The sequence below is a fragment of the Pygocentrus nattereri genome, chromosome 2, assembly GCF_015220715.1.
Source record: "Pygocentrus nattereri isolate fPygNat1 chromosome 2, fPygNat1.pri, whole genome shotgun sequence".
Lineage (NCBI taxonomy): Eukaryota > Metazoa > Chordata > Actinopteri > Characiformes > Serrasalmidae > Pygocentrus > Pygocentrus nattereri.
Genome location: NC_051212.1, coordinates 17,341,873 through 17,366,071, shown reverse-complemented (window position 1 = coordinate 17,366,071; position 24,199 = coordinate 17,341,873). Strand labels below are relative to the sequence as shown.

Genomic DNA, 24,199 nt, shown 5'->3' with positions numbered 1-24,199 from the left:
TAAGCAAAGAGAATCAGTATTAGTGCATCTGCATATCTAGGATTTCTTCATTTATTTATTTAGTGTTGAGGATGGAAAATGACAGCTGAGATAAAACTAGCCATAAAACAACACGTCTAACAATCCCATAGTATTAAATTATTTCGCCAGTTGTAAACATACGCATGAGCATTTGTATTCAGATTAGTTTTCGATTAACAATTTGACAGTAAAAAAAACAAAACTGGTCAAACTAATGGGAAGATGCATTAAAGCACACTGTGCACATCAAATGTATCAGTAGAGTACAATATAGTTTACAGTGTAGTCAGCAATACAATGTGTAATGAATTGTGCAGTGGTAGTTGTAACATGATGAGTGTGGAACAGTCTAGCCAGAACCATCTGAGAAAGAGAGAGGCCCATTAGAGTGTGAACTGCTAGGAGCAGTGGAGCAATGGAAAAGCCTGGAAAATGGGCCAGCACTGTAATGTGCCAGCAGAGCTGGGGCTCAGGGCCTCATTTCAGGACTTTTGGATGGACATACGAATAGCAGAAATGAAAACCAACAGTGGAAGGATCCCCAATGGAGGCTGTGCCACTGTGCTACTGTACCAAATGCACCTGACCTTTGAACGCTGTGCTTAGAGCATTGCGCAGAGCTGTGTAAGCCTTTTCAGGAGATTTGCTGCTGAAAATCACTTTGCGCTACTGCAGAATCATCGCTATCACAGCAAGTAGCATGGAACAAACACAAAGGCCCACTGCATTGATATTGGTGTACATCTATATTTTACACTCACATGTGTCCTAATGTGTTGACATTTATACTGATCTGATAACAGGTATTGGTATCAGATCAGTTGCAAGTGCTGATTTGGATATCGAAGAGAGAAATCTGATTCAAGTCCTTCCTGAGGTAGTTCACAGCATGTGATGTGATGTTGTTACCTGTGTATTGTAGAGTGTTTGCGTAGTTTGAGCATGATAGGCTACTTTTAGATGCTTATGCTGAAATGAAGTGCTTGATTTAACAATAAAACTTTGGTCCTGCTGGTTGGCACTGGCTATTTAAGTGGCTAACTAAGCATCAGGAGAAGAAAAGAAAATAAAAAAACACAGATGCTTCTATATCTAAATATAATCACATTTTTTCCCTGCTTTTCAAAGAAACCTGCAGGGACATTTTTCCACAAGTTCAGTCTTAGAAGATGTGTTATCTGTGTCTCACAGTTCAAATAATCCCAAACACATTTAATGATGTTGAAGTTTGGAGTCTGGGATGGTCAGTCCATTGTTCTGAGAACACCAGCAACTTACTTGCTTGATTTGCAGATTTTTCAGGTGAAAGCTTTAAGTGATTTTGCTTGATGGTGACAGATATGGTGGTCTACCAGCTCTTGTTAGGAGTTTCATTTTCCTTCTATGTTTTAATAATCTGTAATAATTAAAAAAAATGAACAATACCCATTTTGGAAACACATTTTTTTTTGGACTTTCCAATTCTTTGTGCATCTAATCTTTGAAATACAACTGAAAAATGAATATTGTGAACCATTTTTAAACTGGAAAATAATTAAGTAATGGGTGTTCTCTGTTTTTTGCAAAATACCTTACCTTTAGCATAGCAGTGAATTGTGAGCTTCTACAGGCCTAAAGCATTTTAAATGTTGGCATTAAAGGTGTAGAAACAGTATTATGTAATATTAAGTAATCTGTGACAGGAATTCAAGACGATGTCTGCCACTATGAGTTGTTAGAACTTTGGACCTGCTAGCACTCCGACTGCACTTGGGCTTGTGTACACTATGGGATGAATTCTACAGTTTTCTGAAACATCAGTGGGAATTGTTTGAGGAGGAAGCATGGACATGAACTTGAACATGTGAAGAGACCTTCATTTTGAGGTTTGAGGTTAAAGGTAATGTTTTGGATCTCAGGCCCAGAGAAAGAGCTTTGTGTGAATGGCATGGTGTGAGGTTGCTGTACAAAAGGGCAACGCTAACTTGATTTGAGGAGGTTAAAAGACAGAAGTCAGTGTCACAGACAGAGCGAGTCAGACATTCTTGATTCTCATGGGTCTCTGCTGTCACACAGTGGGGTTTGTGTATGTAATGATGTAGAAATGGAGGGATTAGTGTTTACGTGAGTATGGGATATGTATAATGGGGAGAGGATTTGCGAGTTGGCACGTACCTCTGTCTCACTCGTCCCTCCTCTCTCTCTCATCTCCATCTCTAGTGTTCTCTCATCTCTTTATCACTCATTCTCGTTCTCTCTCTGGCCATTTCCCATCCTCTCTGTCACTCTTTCTCTTTCTCTCTTTGGTTGGAATGTGTCTATGAGTGTGTGCCAGAGTGTCTCATTAGGGGCACAAAGCAGCTCAGTCCATGGTGCTGAAACGGAGGTGGTGGATCCGGTTACGGTAGCATGGCTTCAACTCCAGACAGGGGGCCATTACAGCCCCTCTCTCTACACTACACGCTACATAGTCTCACCATGCTCACCATTCATATTAGTTCAGCTTATCTTAGTATTGCTGAATCAGTCAAATGTATAATCAATTGGTTGTGCCTTAAATGCCATACTGGAAAAATGTATCAAATGGTTCTCCATTGAAGGTTCTTAAGGTACCTTAGAGTGTTTTCAAGTTATTGCTCCAAAAATACAACTCTTGGGCACCTTGATTTTTTATCCACATCAAAATATTAAGAGGTAAAAAAAGTCATTCAAAGTGGTTTGATGTGAAATGCACCATTTTAGAGAAATCAGAATGGATGACAATGGTGCTGATAGGATTGTAGATGTCTTAAGAGTTTAGTAAAAGCTCACAGACAATTATTGCATGAAATGATTATGAATATGCTGCGTGACAACTGAGAAACTTTTAAGATAAGCTTTCAGCCTAAACCATGTTTTTTTAAAAGTAATTTATTTTGAAGAGGTACATGAAGGAAAACATAGTTTTTCTGATTTATCTCTATTTACCATTATGACCATTACATATAAAAACTCAGCAGGTACGAATAAGCTCACCGTTCATTTTGAATAGTGAATAAAATAAGTTGCACTGTATACATTGTTAGACCTATCCTACCCATTCCTATAGAAAAATCAGTAAGTTTATCATTTTTCATCAAACCACTCTCAACCAGTGTTTTACAATTTAGTTCAACTGAGTTTTTTCCTAAATTTTCATATAACAAATTGATTTTATTGAAATGTATTGATTCTCAAACATGTTATTTATTTCCCAAAAGCATCTTAGCTCAAAGATGATTCTTAAAAGGTAAAGCAAGTATCACACTGAACACTCTCTCTACCAGTTTAGATCATCTTAACGTTAAGATACTTTTGGGAAACTGGGACATGCTTTGTTCATCAAAACACCTCACACTGAGCAGGTTTTCATTCTTTTGATTGAACATACCAGATTCAGTTCATCAAGCCTTCAGGAGCATCTGAAGAAACAGGTGGACCTGATTAAAGCTGCAATAAAACCCTTTAAATGGTCAGGATCCCACACTTTTATAACCTAATAACTCAGTCAGTTTGCATTATAGTCCCTGTAGTTACTGAATTTTATAACCTAATAACTCAGTCAGTTTGCATTATAGTCCCTGTAGTTACTGAATTTTATAACCTAATAACTCAGTCAGTTTGCATTGTAGTCCTTGTAGTTATTGAAATATAAGCCTAAGCATATGTAATAAGGGGTTACTGATTAGTGAGCTGTGCAGATTGCTGCAGACATTTAGTAAAACTTCTTTGATTAACATAAAAAACAACACTTTGTTATTTTATATTGTTACAAACTCAATGTTACTTCTAGCTTTTTTATATAATAATTTCCTATACAACAATACAATATAAAAAGCATTCACTACAGTAGATGGAGGGGTGCTCTGCATATAGAGTCATATAATAATGTTTGAACACTGTCAGATAACATGTTTTGTTGATATTCTAAGTAAAAATAAGTTAACACACCCTCTACAGAGAAAACATTGAAATATATCTTTTTCTTTAAACTATAGAGCAATTTCTTAAAACACAACATAAAACATAACATATCATAACTTTTGCACAGACTATATTAAGTTCAGAAAATAAGCAACATTTGTACCAAGAATTAGAAAATCAACAAAGCATATAATTTGACCAGGGGTGGCCAATTGTTTGCATACAACTGTAGAATTAAAAATAAATGAATAAATAACATGGAAAAGAGCTGGAGAATAAAATTTCTCTCTACCCGTGCTCCTTCACTGGTTCCTCTTCTGTTTCTCAGTGAGGGTGCTGGTCCTGGGGCAGTTTCTGCCTCTGTTAGCATAGTCACTCAACAGAATCTCAGTAGAATCATCCCTCTGCTGTGGTGGATGTTGTTGCCCCACATGTTTTAACAACAGTGTCCACTGGGGGTCGCTAATGGGCAGCTTATTTCTGCATTTGCTTATGTAGAATCACAGCAGTAAATTTCAGTGCTTTGCCTTTTGATCCACCTAAAGAAATCTATCAGCATTTTTGAAAATTGTGGCCTTGAATACACTGACATAGACACTGAGTCTAGTTTTGTAGCTGAGACATGTTAAAGAGATGGAGCTGCCTGCTTATCAAGGCTACGACAAGTGTTATCCAAAATCAACAGAAGAATCTTGCAGGGCCTACAAGGTGTTATCACTCGATCACTTTGAGCGACAGAAGGTCGTAACCAATCAGATAGTTGTTCATTTGATCTCCAATTGGAACTGCTTCAGTTAGAATTCTAGAAAGGAAGCAATTCCAATCAGAGATCAGGTGGACAGCAGTCTGGGCGTTTCACAGAGCACAAGCGAAAGTAGCATGCTGCCTCGTAAGATTCGTCTGGTGATGTTGTTGAGTGTAGAAGAGGCTGGGATGGATGTCAGGTATAGTAGAGCTGTAGAGCTGATGTCACATAATCACAGGCACCACAGCACCATTACAGTAAACCTTTACTGTTATGACCACCCATAATTGTGGATTTACTCACATGTTTTTTTTCTACCTCACAGAAAACTCTCTCTCTTCCATATACATATGTAGGATCTCTGTATTTTGTGGTCCGTTTAGCTCACTGTGTGTCTCACTGTAATGTGCAGAGATGATGAGACAGACGTAAGTGTGGAGAAAAGCAAGATTTAGCAGCAAAAGCAAGCAAATCCAGGGTCGTGGTCATAACAGTCCAGGGTCAGGTAGCCAATACGAAGAGCAGACAAAGAACACATAAATCCAAATACTGAACAGAACAAGCAAACATCAAACATATCCAACAAATCAAACATCAAACAAACAAAACATCCAGCAAACAAAAACCAACGAAAACTAGGGTCAAACACAGGGCTTAAATAATCACAGGAATGATGAGGGACAGGTGGGACACAGGTGAAACGAATCAGGGGCGGAGTCAAGAAAACAAGGGGCATATGTTAACCAAATACAAATGCACGTGGAAGATCAAAAATAAACAAAAAGCACATGGAGGAGTGGGAGGAGCCAGTCATGACACTCTCTACCCTTTGTCTTTTTTCTAAAATTACATGTATGTTTTGTTCACTCTGCTTTGTGAGTGTCAGTCTTACAGTAATTGTCTAATCAGTTAGAAAATGTTTAGCATCTATTCGAAAAGCTCAGTGTAGTACTTAATCCTCAAAGGACCCAAATGATATGATTATATTATAATCATATTATATCATTTTATTATTATAGACTTTTCCCTCACATTTTCAAATTAAAAAGTTTGATATAAGCTGTGTCCCAATTCAGGGGCTGCATCCTTCAAAGCATGTCCATTGAAAGCTGCGTAGGCCTGCAAAGACTGAACCGAAATTCGATAGTCTGCTCTTCATCAGATTTCCTATTTGTGTCACAGCGCTGCTCTTCCCACCTTTACCGTTTAATATTTGTATTGTAAGCTATTTGTCTCAGTTTAAACCTAATGCTCACATTTACAAGGTACTCTTTAGCTGCCATTCACTCCTCTGCTGCCATGTTCTCTGCTGGCATGCAATGAACCTCAGGATATGTTGGCTGGCAAAGAATGCACCCACTGGATCCTGCATTGCCATGGAAAAGGACACATTTCTTGGCCATGTATGAAGGAGCCTTCGAAATGGCACAGTCTAGTCCCAAGATTGGCCTTCAAATGCAGTCTCCGAAGGACGCAGCCCCTGAATGGGATTGTAGCTGTAGTATATAGCAAAAAGAGCCCATTTTCAATTAATAGATTTTGTGATTTCATAATTACGATTTATTAGCAGTTTGGCTCCGCCCATTCATGCTGAAGATATAAGGAGTGTTTCAACAAGTATTGTTTTTTGAATGAGGCAAAATACAAGCCAATAAAAACAGAAAGGATTTAAGGAATACAATAAATTACTGCAGGGTTGTTGCTGTAAATTTAAATAATCAGGTCTATACAGTGTGCACAGATATCATAACAAAAAAAAAACTGTAGGATATTGGCTCTTTAATAAACCTCTACTTGGTCCAGATGATTCGTCTATGCTTCTAGAAATGATGGACGACCATGAAATGATTCACTTTTGAGAGTAAATAAAAATTTCACCCACAAAAGTTGTTTTTCTCCTTTTGCACAAAAGCTCTTGATTTGCACTCGAATAGGAGATTAAGAAAGCCACTGCCAACATGAACGTGTGTGTCTATTTGTATAAACACGTGAGTGTCTGAGTGTGTAACCATGCATGCTGGCTCTTTTTGTAAGCATGCATGTGTGTGTCCAGTTACAGTTGCTCAGTGTGTGGATGTATAGTAGAAGAGGTCCAGTTCAGGCCATGAATGCTACATTGTGCTTGTGTAACACTGTGGAGCAGATCTCAGCTGTAATAGGTTCAGTCCAAACCACTGACCACAGACCATCTCACTGTATTACTGTATAGGAGTGACTACTAATGTCAGTAATGGTCAATTCTACAGAGAGAGAGAGAGAGAGAGAGAGAGAGAGAGAGAGAGAGAGAGAGAGAGAGAGAGAGAGAGAGAGAGAGAGAGAAACAGAGAGATGAAAACAGAAAGAAATAGAGGAAGTTGTAGTTACTGTAACACGTAAGCGGAGCTATTTTGAATGTGAGTTATGAAACTGTGTGTTTTCCACTCAGAAAGCAGAAGTAGGTCTGGCTGACGGGAAGATTCTGTTTTCACAGATGACAGAGTGTAGCTCTGAGTGTGCTGTGTTGATGCAGGTGTGTGTGAGTGTGTTTTCGTGTGTATGTATGTGTGTGTGTGTGTGAGAGAGTGAAACTATGCACATTGTTTTGTGTTGAAGGTTCTCTGCTGGTATGTGCAGTTTAGTTGCATGTAACTGACAAATACGAGCACACAGATTATCTTAACTGTGGAAAGGACTGTCATGACAGTACTTACCGTGAAATGTTAGTGCTTCCCTGAGTAATATAATAATTGAAAACAGATTTTTTTGTTCTGTTTTAGCTGGTTTACTACATGCCAGGTATCCATGCCACTTCGCCTCAGACACAACAAAACTGCATGGCTTTCAACATGGCTATTGAAGCTAAAAGAGCAAAAATGTAGCATGTGTCCTCCAAGTTTGGCACTAGGCCAATTGGGGTATCCGCTAAGATGCCTCCAGAGTGGTCCCGCTTTGGTTCAGAAGGCCTTGCAACTCTAAAATCATTGGATTTATATACTTGGCTTCAGTCTCTACAGTTCAGTTCCGACTAACTCCTGCATATGCTTGGTACCCTCACTGCTGCTTTCCATAATAAAAAACTAAAAATTAACTCCACTAGATAAATAAAATCAAACTAAACTGTGATGGTGATAAATAAAATGATCATTCTAATATATTACAACCTTAGTTTCCAGATATGTGCCTCCTAAAAGCTGTATTTGAACGAGAGGGCTACAGTCGCAACTTACAACACACACACTTCAGCTGGCCTGTAAACACACTGATGCCGCCTACTGGATATAGTTTGATTTTGCATTTATTTGTGAAATAAAAAATATTTTTGTTTTTAAGGATGATTTTGAGAACACGTGTCCAGGTACTCCTTTAGAAATACAAACAAGGATTCAAAGTCTGTAAACTGTTGTTAAGCCCAGCCTTAGAAATGTCCTTATAGACTTATACACTGAAAAAATGATGAACTACATTACATTTACCAAAAATAACCTAAAAGACTGAATCATGTCATTGTAATATATTATTCATGTGGAAATAATGTACACATTTGAATCTAGGAAAATTCGATGCACCACTATTTTAAGCTGCCAGTTCTCTGGCTTTCTGAGTGTGTTGAAGCTGTGGGGGTTAGTCATTAGTTAGTTAGTTCTTCCCACTGTTTTGTGCAAATGGGAGCTGTGCTGGAGGTTTTATTTGCTTCGCTGAAAGTTGTTTCTATCATAATCATGATCTGTAAATTTACACTATTGAATTATAATTCAGATTCCCTGCCCACTGCACTGTTTTGCTTTTCGTACTGTAACACTCCTCACTCAGATCATGAAGGTGTTGATAATTCACAAATAACCTTCCTGTGTTAATAGCAGGGAAAACCCAAAATGCCATGCATGTCTCCCCAAAGACTGTGACCCAAAACTGATCTCACAGAAAAGATAACATCATCTCAGCCAGGGGACTCATGCAAAATAGCCAGCTCAGAGTGACGATCAATGAATGGATGCGGTGTTTTTTATCAAATCATTCCGGCAGTAGAGTACCTTTTCTGTTCCACTATGAATTTTCAAAGAAGACACACGCAGAATGTTTTGCCTTTGGGAACAATAAGACGTAATTGAATTGTAATTAATCAGAGGGGAACCATCAGAGCCTTCTAGGCCTTCAAAAAAGAACTAATGATTTGAATAAAGGGAGGAATACACCTGTACATTTTTTTTATTTTAGTTTACTTAATCTAATCATCATGCTTATTGTTTTTAAACTATACAGGCATTGTAATAATAGTATTATTTTATGAAGTTGAACTCTTAAAAAGTCTATCAGTAAATTATCCAGTAAGATTTTTTTCTTCAGTGGTATGTAGGAGGCTCTTACACTGGTTAGGACTTCAGGTACTAAACTGAAGTCCTGAGGTGTCAGATTAATCACTAACATTATTAGGAACTGATAGTGGAATCCACCAATTAAGCTTTCATTTCAAATGGGTGGGACCAATCTTGCAAGAAAAAAAAAGATTTATGGAAGTCCTAGATGACTCTTTACTGCCACTTTCATTAGAGTCTGTAAAACAAAAGTTAAATATGTCTTAATATGTCAGATACAAGCAGTTTGCAACCATCAAAATCTGTGTTTAATCTAGAATAGCCAAAATGTTCATGTGATTCAGTGTTAACCTAGTATTAACATACTAAAATCCCATAGGTGCACCTTTTCTGACAGTTTTGACTTATATGGCCCAAACTACAGGCCTAACTCTAATATTCATGGTTAGGTACTGATGTAGGATGAGATCTGACTACCATTGTTGACCTCCATACCTTTTTAAAATCAAGCAATTGTCATCTCTTCTTTCTCTCTGCCTCCAGGTGGGGGGTGGACAGATCCTGAGCTGGCAGATTTTGAGCTTTTGGTGATAATGAGTGCCACTGTGGAGCCCACCTCAGCCACCTGCCAGGTGCGCACTTCCTACCTGCCTGACGAGATCCTGTGGGGATATGAGTTCCCACCAGTCGTCTCGCTCTCTCCCTCTGGAAAGTATGTAGCTGATTTTGCCTTCTTCGACAAGGTTGCCAAGACTAAGACCCCACCACTCTTTAAACAAGCCCCACCTCCAAGCCCCCAGACACCCCGTTACCAAGGCAGTGGAGGAGGAGGAGGAGGTGGAACTGTGGGGTCGGACCCTGAGAAGATGAGGCTGGAGGAGAGCTACCGGGAGGAAAAGGGGCGGGACAGGGGCCGAATCCGAGATAGCAGCCCGCTTAGCGTTCGCATTAGCAATGTGTAATTAGGGAGAGAGAGAGAGAGAGGGAGATAGAGAGGTGTAGAGATAGTGATTAAAACAAAACAGAAAAAGATTTTATATCTGCCAGGTTTTTTTTGTTGATATAAACTTACCTGTTCTTTTAGACAGTGTGCCAGTAAAATACACTACATGTCCAAAAGTTTGTAGACACCTGCACATCCAGCGTTTCTTCTGAAATCAAGGCTATTAATGGGGAGTTTGCCCCTTTTTACTGCAGTAATAGCTTCTGCTCTTCTGGAAAGGCTTTACACTAGATGTTGGAACATTTCTGTGAGGTCTGATTGCATTTAGCCACAAGAGCATTAGCAAGGTCAGGTACTAATGTTGGGTTATTAGTTCTGGATCACAAATGCCATATCCCAATGGTGGAGGGTGCTTAATACCCCTTCAACCGACATGTGGCATTGGGTATAGTGACTTTAGGCTCATGTGTGGGAAAGTGACCAAGGTTCTATTATATTGGCAATGCTTTTCTATGGAGTTTATATATGTGTGCGAAATGGGAACTACAGACTAATACTAAAATACTAGAAGAAGAATCAAAAGAATTCAGAACAAGCTGCTTTAGAGTAGATTGAAGAATTAAGACAAACACGCACATAGCACACACTTATACATACACTGGGACTGCTTAGCGTGGAAGACTGTATCTCCACCTTGTGGCTGCAAGGCACAGTGCCATTTTTTTAAAGGAAAAAAACTACTCAAAGGGATAAACACAATTTTGCTTTCATGGACCAATTACTGATTTCATGAACTCTTAATTTTCTGTACTTTACATTCATGGCAAGAACTTTGAAAAGATTATGAAAGCCCAAGGGACCAAAATATGGCACAGATCATGTAATACTTAATAATGAACCACTGTATTGAAATGTAGATCAGAGGGATTGAAGGTACTATATCTTGGGCTTTTCTCTTGTGTATCGATGGACTGAACTGGAATGAGTTCTATGTGGCATGTACATGTATATATTTGTACCTAACAGTGCCAGTGCAAGTACTCATTTGAGTATAGATCTAGTTTTTTATGTCTAGTTTTCCTAGTCACTGGAACAAACATGAGGTATGTTAACAATACTAAAAGCACTTTAACTTGGCGCGAAGACTCTTTCTGTACTGTTTGAAAGAAAACTAACTTTATGTGCTGGGGAATAACTGACCTGCACGTGTGGAGTGCCTGAGAGTGTATCTGTGGCTCTGTAGCATGTCTGATTAGGCATGCGTCTTTGGGAAATGTATCAGAATGAATCATATTTCATAAGTTTACAAAATAAATTATATACCTTAGAGAATGTATCTATAGGATATAAACAAACGATTATTATTACTATTATTATTATTATTATTGGTGTGCAAAGTACTGCTGTGTATTGTTCAACACTAAAAGTGAATGAAAGTGGTTTTGTGGGCTTGTATGAGAAAAACTTTCTGTATTTTCATGCTAATATGTTCCATAGGGCTCAGTGTTAAAACTGGGTCATCACCACTTTAACTGCTAATGACTTTCAATGACTGTTTTTAATAAATGATCAGTTCTGAAGGCGTTCCAGTGTTTGGTAATTATATACAAGTGAACTTCTGCCTTTGACTATGTGGATTAGCTGTACACATCTGACTCTTTAGGTTGTCAATCAAATGTACCAGTTAAAACAGCCTTTCTGAATAGCTGACATACATAGTTCTGCATTTGCTTAATGCATCTGAAGCTCTACTTAGTTACTCAGAAAAAATGTGAAACATCCTGGAAGTGATCAATAACCACAGTGCTAAGAAATTTATTCAGAACTAAAACATGTTTGTCCCTGGGGCAGTACCGTCTTATCACTGATGTGGTACCTACAAGAGTTTGTCAATTCCTTTGGTCAGTGAACATTATTAGACTACAATCCATTGAAATGATATCTTCTATGCTGTATTGACTCCACACGTCCCGTCTCGTCTCCAGGCTTTTATATTTTATTTTCTGTTTTAAAATATTTGGTTATGAAAAGATGTAAATATATACTTGTCCACTGGGAAAAATGTATTTAAAGTGCACAATTGGACCTTAAAACCACTGTTGTACCTTTGAGGATACATTTATATTGTTTGTACCTCGATGAACACAAAATGTACTTGCACAGTACCTGTATTTCTAACAGTGTTCACTGTGAATGTTAGTTAATTTCCCTACTCCCTTCTCTGCTCTAAAAGGATTGGAAACAACCTGATAATTGAGTCAGGAGCACAAGCAGTGCAGTGACGGGGTATTTTAAGACCAGGTTTTGGAAAAACTGCTTAAACTTATTGGATTCAGCTAATCAGGTAGCTATGAAGAACATCAGAGACCTGAATAAGGCATATTAGAACAGGTTAAAAATGCCTAAAATTGGGCAGTGCATGTTTCATCAGAGTTGGTCTAGAAAAGGACTGGCTTAAAGGAAAGATTCTGTGAAATGTAACGGATCATGTTTGGTGTCCACATTCTGCTTATTTATTTTGACGCTGGAGCTACGAGTCTAATGTTGACAAAATTTCTCCAAAATTTCTCTCAAACCGCTTAAACCACAATCCTTTGCAGCGCACAGCCAAACACAGCCAAGCAATCACTTTAGACTGAACTCTGGTTCCTCTTCACGCAGGCATATGGGCACAGACTATAGATTATTTTATGTGATTTCTATTGTTGCTTTTTATTAATAACTGTTCATTTGAAACTGAAGATGTTTAAATGTTTATAAATAGAAACAACTGAAACCATGAGTAATGCAGTGTCTCCAACAGAATTGGAGGTGGAAGTGTGAGAGATGGAATTTGAAACATACGTTTTGCTAATTTTTATAGCTCACAGTAAGACATTCTGTGTCCTAAAGCACATCTTTAAAACTGTTTGTGCTTAAAGAAGACCTCGATGCAATTTAAGTGGGTTAAAAACTGTTTTGGGGATTTATTTATATGAAACAATTTGAGCGACAATTGAGTTCTAGTTTACACTGATCTGCCACTTCATCAAGTACACCTCCTTCAGTCTACACTCTTTACTGTATAGGAGCACTTTGTAGTTCTACAGTTATAGACTGTAGTCCATCTGTTTCTCTGCATACTCTTTTAGCCCCCTTTTATGCTGTTCTTCACTGGTTAGGACCACCACAGAGCCAGTATTGTTTGTGTGGTGGATCATTCTCAGTACTGCAGTGCACTGAAGGAGTGGTGGTGTGTTAGTGTGTGTTGTGCTGATGACCTCAGTCTCTCTGCTTGACTAGTAATAGCCCACCAACCAAAAATGTCTCCCAGCATCCAGTGGGCAGCATCCTGTGACCACTGATGAAGCATTAGAGAATGACTATCACAAGCAATGCAGCAATAGATGAGCTATCTTTGTGGACACGGCGTGTCCGATCCACTTGTACCAAGCTGATGAAATGAAGAATAGATATATGGATGTGTGCTTATTGAAGTGGCTGGTCAGTGTATGTTGGCAATGTTAGCCCTGTGGCACCAGTGCTAAACTAAAGACCCAAAATTAGGACAACCTGTCTTGGCTGACTGACTACATCTGGGGTAAGTGAAACATTTTGTTCAAGTAATTTTTTTGCAGCACCACCCCTTTAACCACTGAATATTTAATGCTCTGAATATTTAATGATCATCTAAAAAAGCCTGAATTTCTCCTCTTGCAGCAAATTATCTTTTCTTTTTGTATTTTATTCAGAAGTCACACTGAGGCCTAACACAACATCAAGAAACTATACAAAAACAGTGAACCACAATACAACAACATACAGAGGGAGACATGCAGAACTGCAAAAACATTGAATCTCATTGAAAAACACTGAATCTTAAGCAAACTTAAAACACAAACAATATCATTTTCTGCCACAAGCGTTTCTTAGTTTTGAAGAATCAGTGTTAGCTTTATAAAAGTGATGGTTAAATGCTCAAATATTCTGAACCTGCTCTTTCACCTCCTCAAGGTCTACCTGTGCTAGCTTTCCCCTGGATCACACATAGTCCTACAGAAAACATTAAAATAGCTTTTCTAGTGGAAATGAGATGTCAGCACCAAACCTTTTTCACCCATGCACATCAAAAGAATTTGCATCTGACAGGAAACTTGCAAAGTTATGTTTTTGGCTGCTACTTTCAGAGAAGATACTCAAGGGCAAACAGGAAATCTGACTATTGTCTTGCTTTCTGGGGCTCTCTAAGGTAATTTTACACCTTCATACTTATTTTATTTAATTTTTCTTGCTATTTTGTCAGTCAATAGTAGCAACAGTCTGTGTTAACGGAAAGAAAGATGTAGCAAATGTGTCTTTCTTTTGAAACGGATTACAATCTGTACACTACATATTGCTTGACAGTACCGCTCTCAATATTGCACAGACATTCGTTCAACTCTCTTTAACAACAAAGATGGATCAACTTTTATATCTTTAAACTCTGGTACTTTTGGTCTAGCAAGTGAGCCTTTGAGCTCTCACTTACTAATCAGAAGCTATGAATCATCTGAATGCTGGTTAATGAGTCAGAAAAAGGCCATATACTCTTTCTCTGTTTTCGTTTCTGAGGCACAGGACAGATCACATAGCTGTGGCTACTCCAAAAACCTGGCTTGTATTTCTATCAGGTAGATTCTTGTACATTATTATTTGGTACATGTAACATCACATCATTCTTTTGATGCCATAACAAGACTTTATTCGAGTAGTTGGGGGCGGTGGGTTAATCTGCAGGCAGGATGCTGTTAGAAACAATACTGAAATCTGAAATAGAGGCAAAATGAAAGAATCAGAGCTGACCGTGTAATTTAGATTGAACCATAATAAATCGGGGGTACCCAACCTTATCTGTAGAAGGCCAACGTGGTTTCCAGTTTTAACTCTAACAAAGCAAGAGGTCACTTGATGAAATGTTTAAAGACCAACAGAATAAAACAAGTAGAATCAGTTGTGCTTCAGCTTGTTTGGAGTGAAAATCTGCAGCCATACCAGACATAAGGCAGAGTAGTTATAGATGTGCCTGCAATCTTACACCCCATGTCCATATGATATACAGTTTTTGTAATGCTTGACATTGTTTATCATGGCACATTTTTATGACAATTGATATCCCTGTAAACCTTTTGTCAATTGGCAGTTTCCCTCACAGTGTTATGCTTTCCATTTGCATATATTTTTGTGTCTTCACAAGGTCTGGAAATCTTAAAAAAGTCCCTTAGGGGATTCTCTCTCTCTCTCTCGTGCTCTCTCTCTATCTCTCTCTATCTCTTTCTCGTCACCCACAAACCTCACTAGGACTGCAGGTGTTTGTCATGAGGATATAGTTATGTGGTTTAAATGTTTGTCTCTCAACGTGACAGCTTTCCTGTAACGATGCACGGCCTTCTTCACATCATCATCGTCGTCTTCATCATCATGAGATCCACCGCAGGTTTGTAGCACTGAAATATGTATCACAGCCTAGTCATTAATCTATCAGTTATATTTGATCTTCATAAAGAGAAGCTTAAATGCATTTATGAATGTCTGGGATAACTTGCTTGGGAAGACTTGATGAAAACGAACATCAGAGTCAATGTATGAATAAAAAGTTCCTTCTTGAAAGTCTCATACTAAGATATTGTTATGCTGCTAAGGTTCCATCTGCTGATCAATCAATGGGCTCCTAAATGTAAGAGAACCAAACAAAAGGCATCTTTTTACTGTGTCAAAAATCTCAGCTGTAGGCTGTTTATATGGATTTTAGGATTTTAATGTTCATTGGCCCAAAGTGTCCCAGGGCAATGACATTGTTAAGCTGTTAAACTTAACTGTACCACACAAGAGTTTTGTGTTTTGAATGATCAAAGTTACAGACAACATGGATTTTACCTAACAAATCTAAGGCCAGATTTAGTGTTTTCTCTAGTTATATTTTTCAGTTTTCTTATTTTTTGTAAAAAAAACATTTTAAATTAGAACATTTACATTACATTCTCTTTTAGAGCCTTTAGCAGAAGCCTTTATCCAGAGTCCACAAAAGTACTATGGCTATTCCCCAGGTTCAGAAGCAAGAACTAATCAAAAGCTGTCTATCATATTTACTTCTTTTCTTTAATTATTTTGTATTTTTTTTACTTATTCAATACTTTTATCTTCTTACATTTCTGCTGTTCTCTTCTGTTTTGTTTTTGATTATTTTTTGTTTATAATTTATTATTATTATTATTATTATTAGCTACATTTTTATTAAGCTGTGATTGCATGTTAAGGCAATTTTGGTGTCAGAAAGTGCATGTTGTCACAAAGTGCTTTTCTTCCCTATACTCAGCCAATGGAGTTCACATCTGTGTTTACCAGCGTTATGAAATAGTGGGAAAAACAGTCCGTCTCTCATTGGAAAAAGACCGACAAAATCTGACCAAGTGGAAGAAAGATGGTGGTATACTCGCAAATGTAGACAAACAACATATAGAGCTAAGGTTTCCAGACAGGTTCAGTGTGAATGCCACTGACGGCTCTTTAATTATAAAAAATGTCACAGAGAGTGAGAGCGGCTGTTATCATGCCTACTTTGGAAAATGGGAGAGCGAGTTTGTGGGATTTCATCTAACAGTAGAGGGTAAGCTAAGATATGATCACATTCTTTGCCCACAGATCTACAGGTTGAATGTGTAAGATGTAACATTTAAGAATCAAACAGTATGAAAATGTACAATTAGATCAGTTTACTAAATGATCACAACTTTATCACTATGGTAAAAAGCCCCTTATATACAGTTATATTATTTTACTCATGTTATTATAGTGACAGATATGTATCTCTTTATAACACCGAAATCACCCAAAGATTAAACACATATGAAATTATTACCACTGTATTAACTACTGTTTACAGCTCTGTGTTTTTCATTACTGATGTACTCTTTGTTTTCGTTCCAGGGGCTGTCTCAAAGCCAGTCATTCACACAAATATTCTCCAGTTGAATTCTTCCACTCAACTTTGCCTCATCTCAGTAAAATGCTCTGTTGATGGTGACTCAGTGATATACAACTGTGATTTCAAGTATTGCACTTTGCAGACAAACACCTCACTGACCAAGGTTAACATTACTGTTGCTGTAAGGAACGAGGAATATGTGGAATGTACAGCCAGAAACCATGTGAGCACAAAGACTAGCTCAGTACACCATAGTGACACATGTAAGTGAACACTGATTCAGTCCATTCTATTTTCCTGAAGTAGCTATTATAAATAGCATTGTACCAATACTCATACTGGCACTTAAATCTAGTTTTGGTATTCATGATGGGGATACAGATACCTATGACTGACACCACAAAGCAATTTCTGATGCTTGTATGCACGCCAAAAGACAGAACTCAGCGACACATCAGCAAACACAATAACAGAGCCGCTTACCTGACTGGCTGAGCTGTTTCTTTAAGTAATCACTTGTCTGCCACTGCGTGGTCACATACAATCTGAGTTAATCTTACAGATAGAGCGAAAGAACCATCAGACTTTCGGTGTAATAATAGCCTTGAATTAGCCTTTAGCATAGCAGCCCTCTAGCCAGGCCTGTGCGTCCACTAGCCCTGCCTGTGGTATGCCTCCGTCGGTCAACTGTATCACTCAGAAGGCTTGCAAGGTCTTGAGGCCCATCACTTTAACAAAGCCAGAAAATTATTCTCACCTTTTGTAAATACCTACTAACCAAATATGCATTTTTCCTTTTTTTTTAGGTTTAGAAAAATACAGCTCTGTGCAGGATAAATCACAAATATTGTTGGTTTTGCCAGTTTTGATAGCTTGTGGACTGGGACTTATTCTTGTGGCCTGCATTATTTTAACAGCATACCTCTATTCCAGAAAAAAACAACAAATACGGGTAAATACATTTTTATTTCTATATTTATCTTAGTAATAGCATCTAAACATCTAATCTTCACATTTACATTTACAGCATTTAGCAGACGCTCTTATCCAGAGTGAATTACAAGAAGTTCTTTGTCTATCTAGAGAAAGTGTCTTTGCTAGTTACCAATAGTTTAGAGTGAAAGCTGGTCCTCAGATACTGCTGGAAACAAAAATTCACAGTTGATACAGAGAGAAAAGGAACAGAGTTGAACACAGAACAGTGCAATACAATACACTACAATAAAATACATAAGTGCAGTACATTACAATCATTGATTAATTCAGTGCTCATTTAAATGCTGTATAAAGAAATGAGTCTTCAGTCTGTGTTTGCAGACAGATACTCTGCTGTCCAGACAGCCAGTGGGAGTTCTTTCCCCCACCTGGGTGTCAGTACAGAAAACAGTCTTGATGCTTGTCTTCCGCGCACCTAGAAGGATGGCGGGTCAAGCCGACCTGTACTCAAAGCTCGAAGGGCTCGTGGTACAGTTCGAGATTTCACCATTGCCGTGAATGGGCTGGTCCATTTTTGGCTTTGTAGGCAAGCATTAGGGTTTCAGATCTGATGCGTGTAGCTACAGAAAGCTTCCACATATCAGCACAGGTATAATCTAAATGTCTACTCAGTGATAAGCAAATGTGGAGAGGTATAGTAGATTGAAGCCCACCAGTTAAGTAGGTAGCATTTTAAAAGGAATGCAGCCCTATAAAACAGCTTGACATGTCCTTTTTAGAGAGCTATTATTCCACCAGCAATTTTTGATCAGTAACATTTAAAAACAACCTTGTGCTAGCTAGCTAAGATAAATTAGGTATCTGGCCATTTGAAACAAAAGTCTGATATGACAGAGCTAGTTAGTGTATGTTCATCTTTGACTAACCACAATGTACAAATCTAATTCCAGGGACAGTGTGTGAAATGCCAATAAAAACAGAAAGCAGTGATTAGTAAATTCTAGTTGACCTGTGTTAAATTGAAAATGGTACAAAACTACAATATTTTATGCTTTAACTTATGAACTTCATTGTTTTTTTTTGTACATTTTACCGTTATGTAATTTAATATTCTTTTGGAGACCGAAGACAAAAAATTTTCCAGTTTTTAAAGCAGAAGCTTTTTTTTCTTCCATTATAAATGCACAACCCTACAGGGGTAAAGTGCACCACATGTTTTCAATGGGAGACAGGTCTCGACTGCAGGCAGGCACTGTATTCTCTAATTATGCAGCCATGCTGTTGTCACACACGCAGAATGTGGCTTTTATTGTTATGCCGAAATAAGCATGAATGTCTCTGAAAAAGACGATGTCTAAGGCAACATATGTTACTCCAAAATATGTTCAGCGTTATTGTACCTTTGTAGTGGAGCAAGTTACTCATTGAGACACCCAGTAATACCCACTAGTTACCCACTAATACACAAAAGATTTATTAACAACCGTTTGTCAACGTATTCCTGAGCCCATGTGGTGATATCCATCACAGAAATATGCTGATTTATTGCAGCACTGTCTGAGGTCTCAAAGATCACAGACATTTAGTTGTGGTTTTCAGCCTTGCCACTGTTTTCTCCAGATTCCCTGAATCTTTAGATGATATGCACTGTAGAGGGTGAATTAAAATCCTTGTAATTGCTCATCGAGGGACATTATTCTTAAACAGTTTTTTTGCAAACTGGTGAACCTCCCATTCTTGCTCATAAAGGCGGCATGAATTTTTAAATCAAATTTATTGCGTCATCTGTTTTAGATGTTTTTTGTTTTTTTTAAACCTTTCACGGTGTTCATAGTTTTAAATGAAACCCCCTCATAAGTTATTTGTTATGTGTTGCAGGCATCAATTTTAGAATGAGCACATAACTACAAAAATATACAATTGATAAAGTGAAACATTAATATGTTATCTTTATAATTAGCTGAAAAAAATGAAAAAGCAGTAACTGGTAACTGTATACTGTGACTTCACAGTCAACTGAACTCCTGGAATACTGTAATGTTACTGTATTCTGCCATGCACTTACACTAACAAGCAGTCATTAAAACCACTTTTTAAAACCATTAAAACCAAAAAAAGGCAAATGTTACTTTTTTATTTAAATAAAGTAAAAGTTATTAACATAAAATGGCAAATCAATATTAATAAGCATATTTATTTATCATGTTTTGCACCATATACGCACAGAATATCTCAAGTAACCATTTCAAAATGCAAATTTTACATTTTACAGTCAGCTTAAATTTGCACATAATTTGCACTAACATGACCAAAAATTCACAACTAGTAATACCAATAATGAATACTCTTGGGAACTCAGTGGTCCAGCATAAAAACCTTTTTGGTAAAGTTTTTGACACTTCAGTGTCAAACTAAAAAAAGAAAAAAAATCTTTAAAATACCAAAGCGTGAAACTGTCCCTTTTGTCTGATTATGTTTGTAATGTAAACCCATCTGGACCGAATAAAAAAGAAATAAATGAGAGTTGCACTCAGAGTCTGACCAGCTAAACAGGCTAATAGGTTGGAAACCATCCCTAAATGACAGAAACAAAACAACATTTGGACGCTTTCATGACAAAGAACATGCGAAATACCATAAATTGGTTGAAATAACTAATTGAGATTATTTGATGAGGACTCAAAGTGCTTGTCTGCATTATGGAAACATTTTTCAAGAAGGCTTGTTGTTGCATTGTGTCACTTAAAGGAGAAGTTTAATTTTAATTCAAAATTTCTTCATAATTTAGTGGTTGAGTTATGAACAGTCACTCAAAATGGTTTTTATATGAAATGGTACACTATTAAGAAACTTAACAACTCTGATTTCTGTACTGTGGTGGTGATAAGAACCAGGGGACATGATGTTTACAGTCAATACAAATCAACCAGTAAACACATATTTAATGTTGAGTATAGTAAAATAGAGGTAACTTTTAAACAATTAAATTTATATTTGGGTACTTTTGGCTGTTTTGCCTTACAAACATCCTGCATGTATTTCTCTGCCATGACTGGATTTTAAACATATGTTTCAGGCCTAAAATAATCATAAAACAACGTGCATGCACCAGGCAAGACATCCTTAAGTATTGCATGTAATAACTTTCTGTGAGGGAGCTTTCAGAGGCAATAAACTCTTCAGACATCTGGTTTCCATCAGCACTACAGTGAACAATTCTGACTTTGTACGGTTCTCTGGAATGGAGGACTGCTTATCAAATGTGTCACTTTGAAAAAGAGATTGAATTCTCCTTTAAGGTTACATGAGCTCTCTAGACAAAAAAATGTTGCACACATCATTTATTCTCTAGTATGATGTGTTGATACTGTCAGATAAAAATAACACCATAGACAGTTCACTAGTTATTGAGACTCAGGCTTTGTTCGTCTTTTAGCAAGGTTTTTTTTAACATCAGCTTTTTTCTGTGATCAGAATAAAGGTACCCCTCAAGAAGAAGCCATATCCACTATCTACAGCGTGGTGCGCAAACCACAGAGTCCAACAGACAGCAATTTAGCTACAACAGTCTATGATGTTCCTTCAAAATGTGTAAGTTTTCTTCTTCTTCTTATAGCTTTCTTACAGTATATGCACAAGCTGACACACCAATATAGATCTTTAGGTTACTCTTGACTTTTAGTTTGATTCCTGCTCCTCACTGTTTATTCAGGCAGCATTTTAACTATTACACTGGCTTCTTTGTGTCTTCTTTCTTTTCCGTTCTCTTAGTCTATACTTTTCACAGCTGCAGTTGCAACGTGTCTTTTCAGTACCATGTTAACTTTGTAGTACTAGGCTCAGCATCACTCTTTGGACTGCTACACTTTAATAGATGTGCTATTTTACCAAGATTTGTTGTGTAAAGATGCATATTTCATTAGGTTAACTACTAGTAGTGCTACAGTAGTTGGTGCTTAAAGCATAATGATTGATTTGCGTGGCATAAAAACAGGCATTTCCCAATGAGAGAGAACACATGACCGGATTAGATAATGAAGACAATGACTAACATAAAATATACTGGCTATTTATGATGCCTTCAAATACAAAAAGCACAGTAAATGTAGCCATTAGATAATAGAAATAAAACTCTTTCATGTTCTGAGAGGCCTTTCAGCACCAGCCTCATATATCTTCGGATAGCTACTTGTCTCTGGTCTCCAAAATGTGTTGGGAAAAAAGCGAGGAATTCAAATAGACCCAAGGCAGCATTTATGTGACAGTCATGCTCCAGTTAGTGCTTTTAAAGCATGTGCAGAGCTATTGCTGAGGAACTCTTTCTGTCATGTCTAAATTAAGACATTGGGCTGGAGATCATTATCTGCACTTGCTAGTTTTATAACATTTTACCTGGCATGTACTACACTGAAGAGGTCCTGGATGAAAACGGTTGGAAGGACTCTACATGTGTAATATACAGTAGCTTTGTATTAGAGACCAAATGTTTCAGCATTTAAGAAAGACTATGGGTGTGCAGTAGAAATGGCAAGTTTTATGGAAAACTAAAAACTTTTTTTTTAAAAGGTCAAGGATCCCCAAAGTACAAGTGTACAGACGTTAAAGGAGACACAAGTGCCCCCTCTGGAGGACAAAGCTGTAACTGTGAATGCAGAAAGAGAAGAGGAATCTGAGAAGGATAAACAACTTACAGTTTACTGGAAACTGGGGCAGAAATAACAACCACTAACAGTCAGTTACACAGCACTGTTATTTACATCATCCAGTTGTATTAGTAAGACTGTCTCAAGGAAAACATGACCTCTTTTTATAACAGATACTAAAAATGTAAATTTATATATTTTATGTAATTATATAAACTGAATTATTATTTACCTAAAGTTTTTGAAGATGGTGTACAAAAAATATATATATATATGATAACAGAAGATTATATGCAACCTCTATTTTTTTCTGTCCACACACACACACACACACACACACACACACACACACACACACACACACACACACACACACACACACACACTATGTACTCTAAAATGATCTTCAATAAAGAAATTAACTACATGGCATTTAACACACAATTATTATATGCTTCCCTGGTAGTGAGTGGTGGGGAACACCTTTGGGGTGAAGTCAAATAAAATAATACATGTCTAATTTAAATGCCGGCATAATTAGGAACTACCAACAGAATCAAGCAGTTATACTTGATTTCCAACAAGTGGGAGCAATTTAGTGGAAAAAACAAACAAACTAACTAAAAGGTTATGCCTTCAGGAAGTCCTAGAGACAGTCATGACAGTAAACTAAAGTGGTAGCCTGACCCATGTGTTTCAGTCAGGTGTCAAAAAATGAAAAACAGCAGAAGTAACATGCCATCTGCTACCATAGCTGGTTTAAGGGAAGCCTGGCCACTTCCTATTTTAAAGTCACTTCCTATTTATCCCATTATATCAACAATGTGACTGAAAAGTTAGATGGTGCCAGTAAATGAGTCCTCAATGAATAAGAGTGAATGGAGCTTAATGGCTAAAAATGAAAAATTAAACTTATTTCTAATCATTTGTCTGGGAACTTTGACTTTCAAAAAGCAGAAGGATGTATTTAATTAGGGAACCAATTACAATTTTTCTGTTTTTCTACAGCAAAAAGGTTTTGGGCAACAGGATGCTTGCATTACTGTCATTAAGTGCTGATTGGTTGGCATTACTGCTTTTGAGTGCTGATAGGGTGACATTGCTGCTGTTGAGTGCTAATTGGTTGGCATTATTGCTGTTGAGTGCTGATTAGTTGGTATCACTGCTAATAAGTGCTGACTAAATGCTGACTGGTTGGCATTGCTGCTGAGTGCTGACTTGTCGGCATTACTGCTGCTGTTGGCAGTACTGCTACTGAGTGCTGATTGGTTGGCATTACTGCTGTTAAATGTTGACTGGTTGGCATTACTGCTGCTGAGTGCTAATTGGTTGGCATTACTGCTGTTGTTGGCATTAGTGCTGCTGAGTGCTGATTGGTTGTTATTACTGCTGTTAAATGTTGACTGGTTGGCATTATTGCTGCTGAGTGTTGATTGGTTGGCATTACTGCTGTTGTTGGCATTAGTGCTACTGAGTGCTGATTGGTTGTTATTACTGCTGTTAAATGTTGACTGGTTGGCATTACTGCTGTTGTTGGCATTATTGCTGCTGAGTGCTGATTGGTTGGCATTACTGCTGTTAAATGTTGACTGGTTGGCATTACTGGTGCTGAGTGCTAATTGGTTGGCATTACAGTTGCTGAGTACTGACTGTTTGCCGAGCTGGTCAGCTCATTGGCTGAGTAAACTGTCTTGTGCTTACTGACATAATTAGTGTACATATGTTCAGGGATAGGGGAGTAGCTAAATAGCACACTAC

General features: G+C 37.6%; 2 protein-coding genes across 3 annotated transcripts in view; both read left to right on the top strand.

Annotated features, from left to right (window-relative positions):
- The window catches only part of kcnj10a (potassium inwardly rectifying channel subfamily J member 10a), a 28,677-nt gene extending 17,171 nt beyond the window's left edge, over nt 1-11,506 (top strand). The window contains exon 6 of the mRNA XM_017719069.2: nt 9,523-11,506. Within this exon, the coding sequence (XP_017574558.1) occupies nt 9,523-9,941 (419 nt within the window). The 3' untranslated portion in view covers nt 9,942-11,506. The remainder of the gene's footprint in view (nt 1-9,522) is intronic.
- Nucleotides 11,507-14,095: 2,589 nt separating this feature from the next.
- On the top strand, nt 14,096-22,878 carry LOC108440278. 2 transcript variants are annotated; one of them, XM_017719072.2, is made up of 8 exons: nt 14,096-14,150; nt 14,513-14,571; nt 15,304-15,374; nt 16,254-16,544; nt 16,865-17,125; nt 17,669-17,814; nt 21,273-21,389; nt 22,365-22,878. In XM_017719072.2, exons 3-8 carry the CDS (start codon nt 15,317-15,319, stop codon nt 22,515-22,517), a joined length of 1,026 nt encoding a protein of 341 aa, XP_017574561.1. In that variant the 5' UTR covers nt 14,096-14,150; nt 14,513-14,571; nt 15,304-15,316; the 3' UTR covers nt 22,518-22,878. The 2 variants fall into 2 exon arrangements, with proteins under 2 accessions (XP_017574561.1, XP_017574559.1); XM_017719070.2 differs by lacking the exon at nt 14,096-14,150 and having other exon boundaries at nt 14,169-14,571.
- The last annotated feature ends 1,321 nt before the right edge of the window (nt 22,879-24,199 follow it).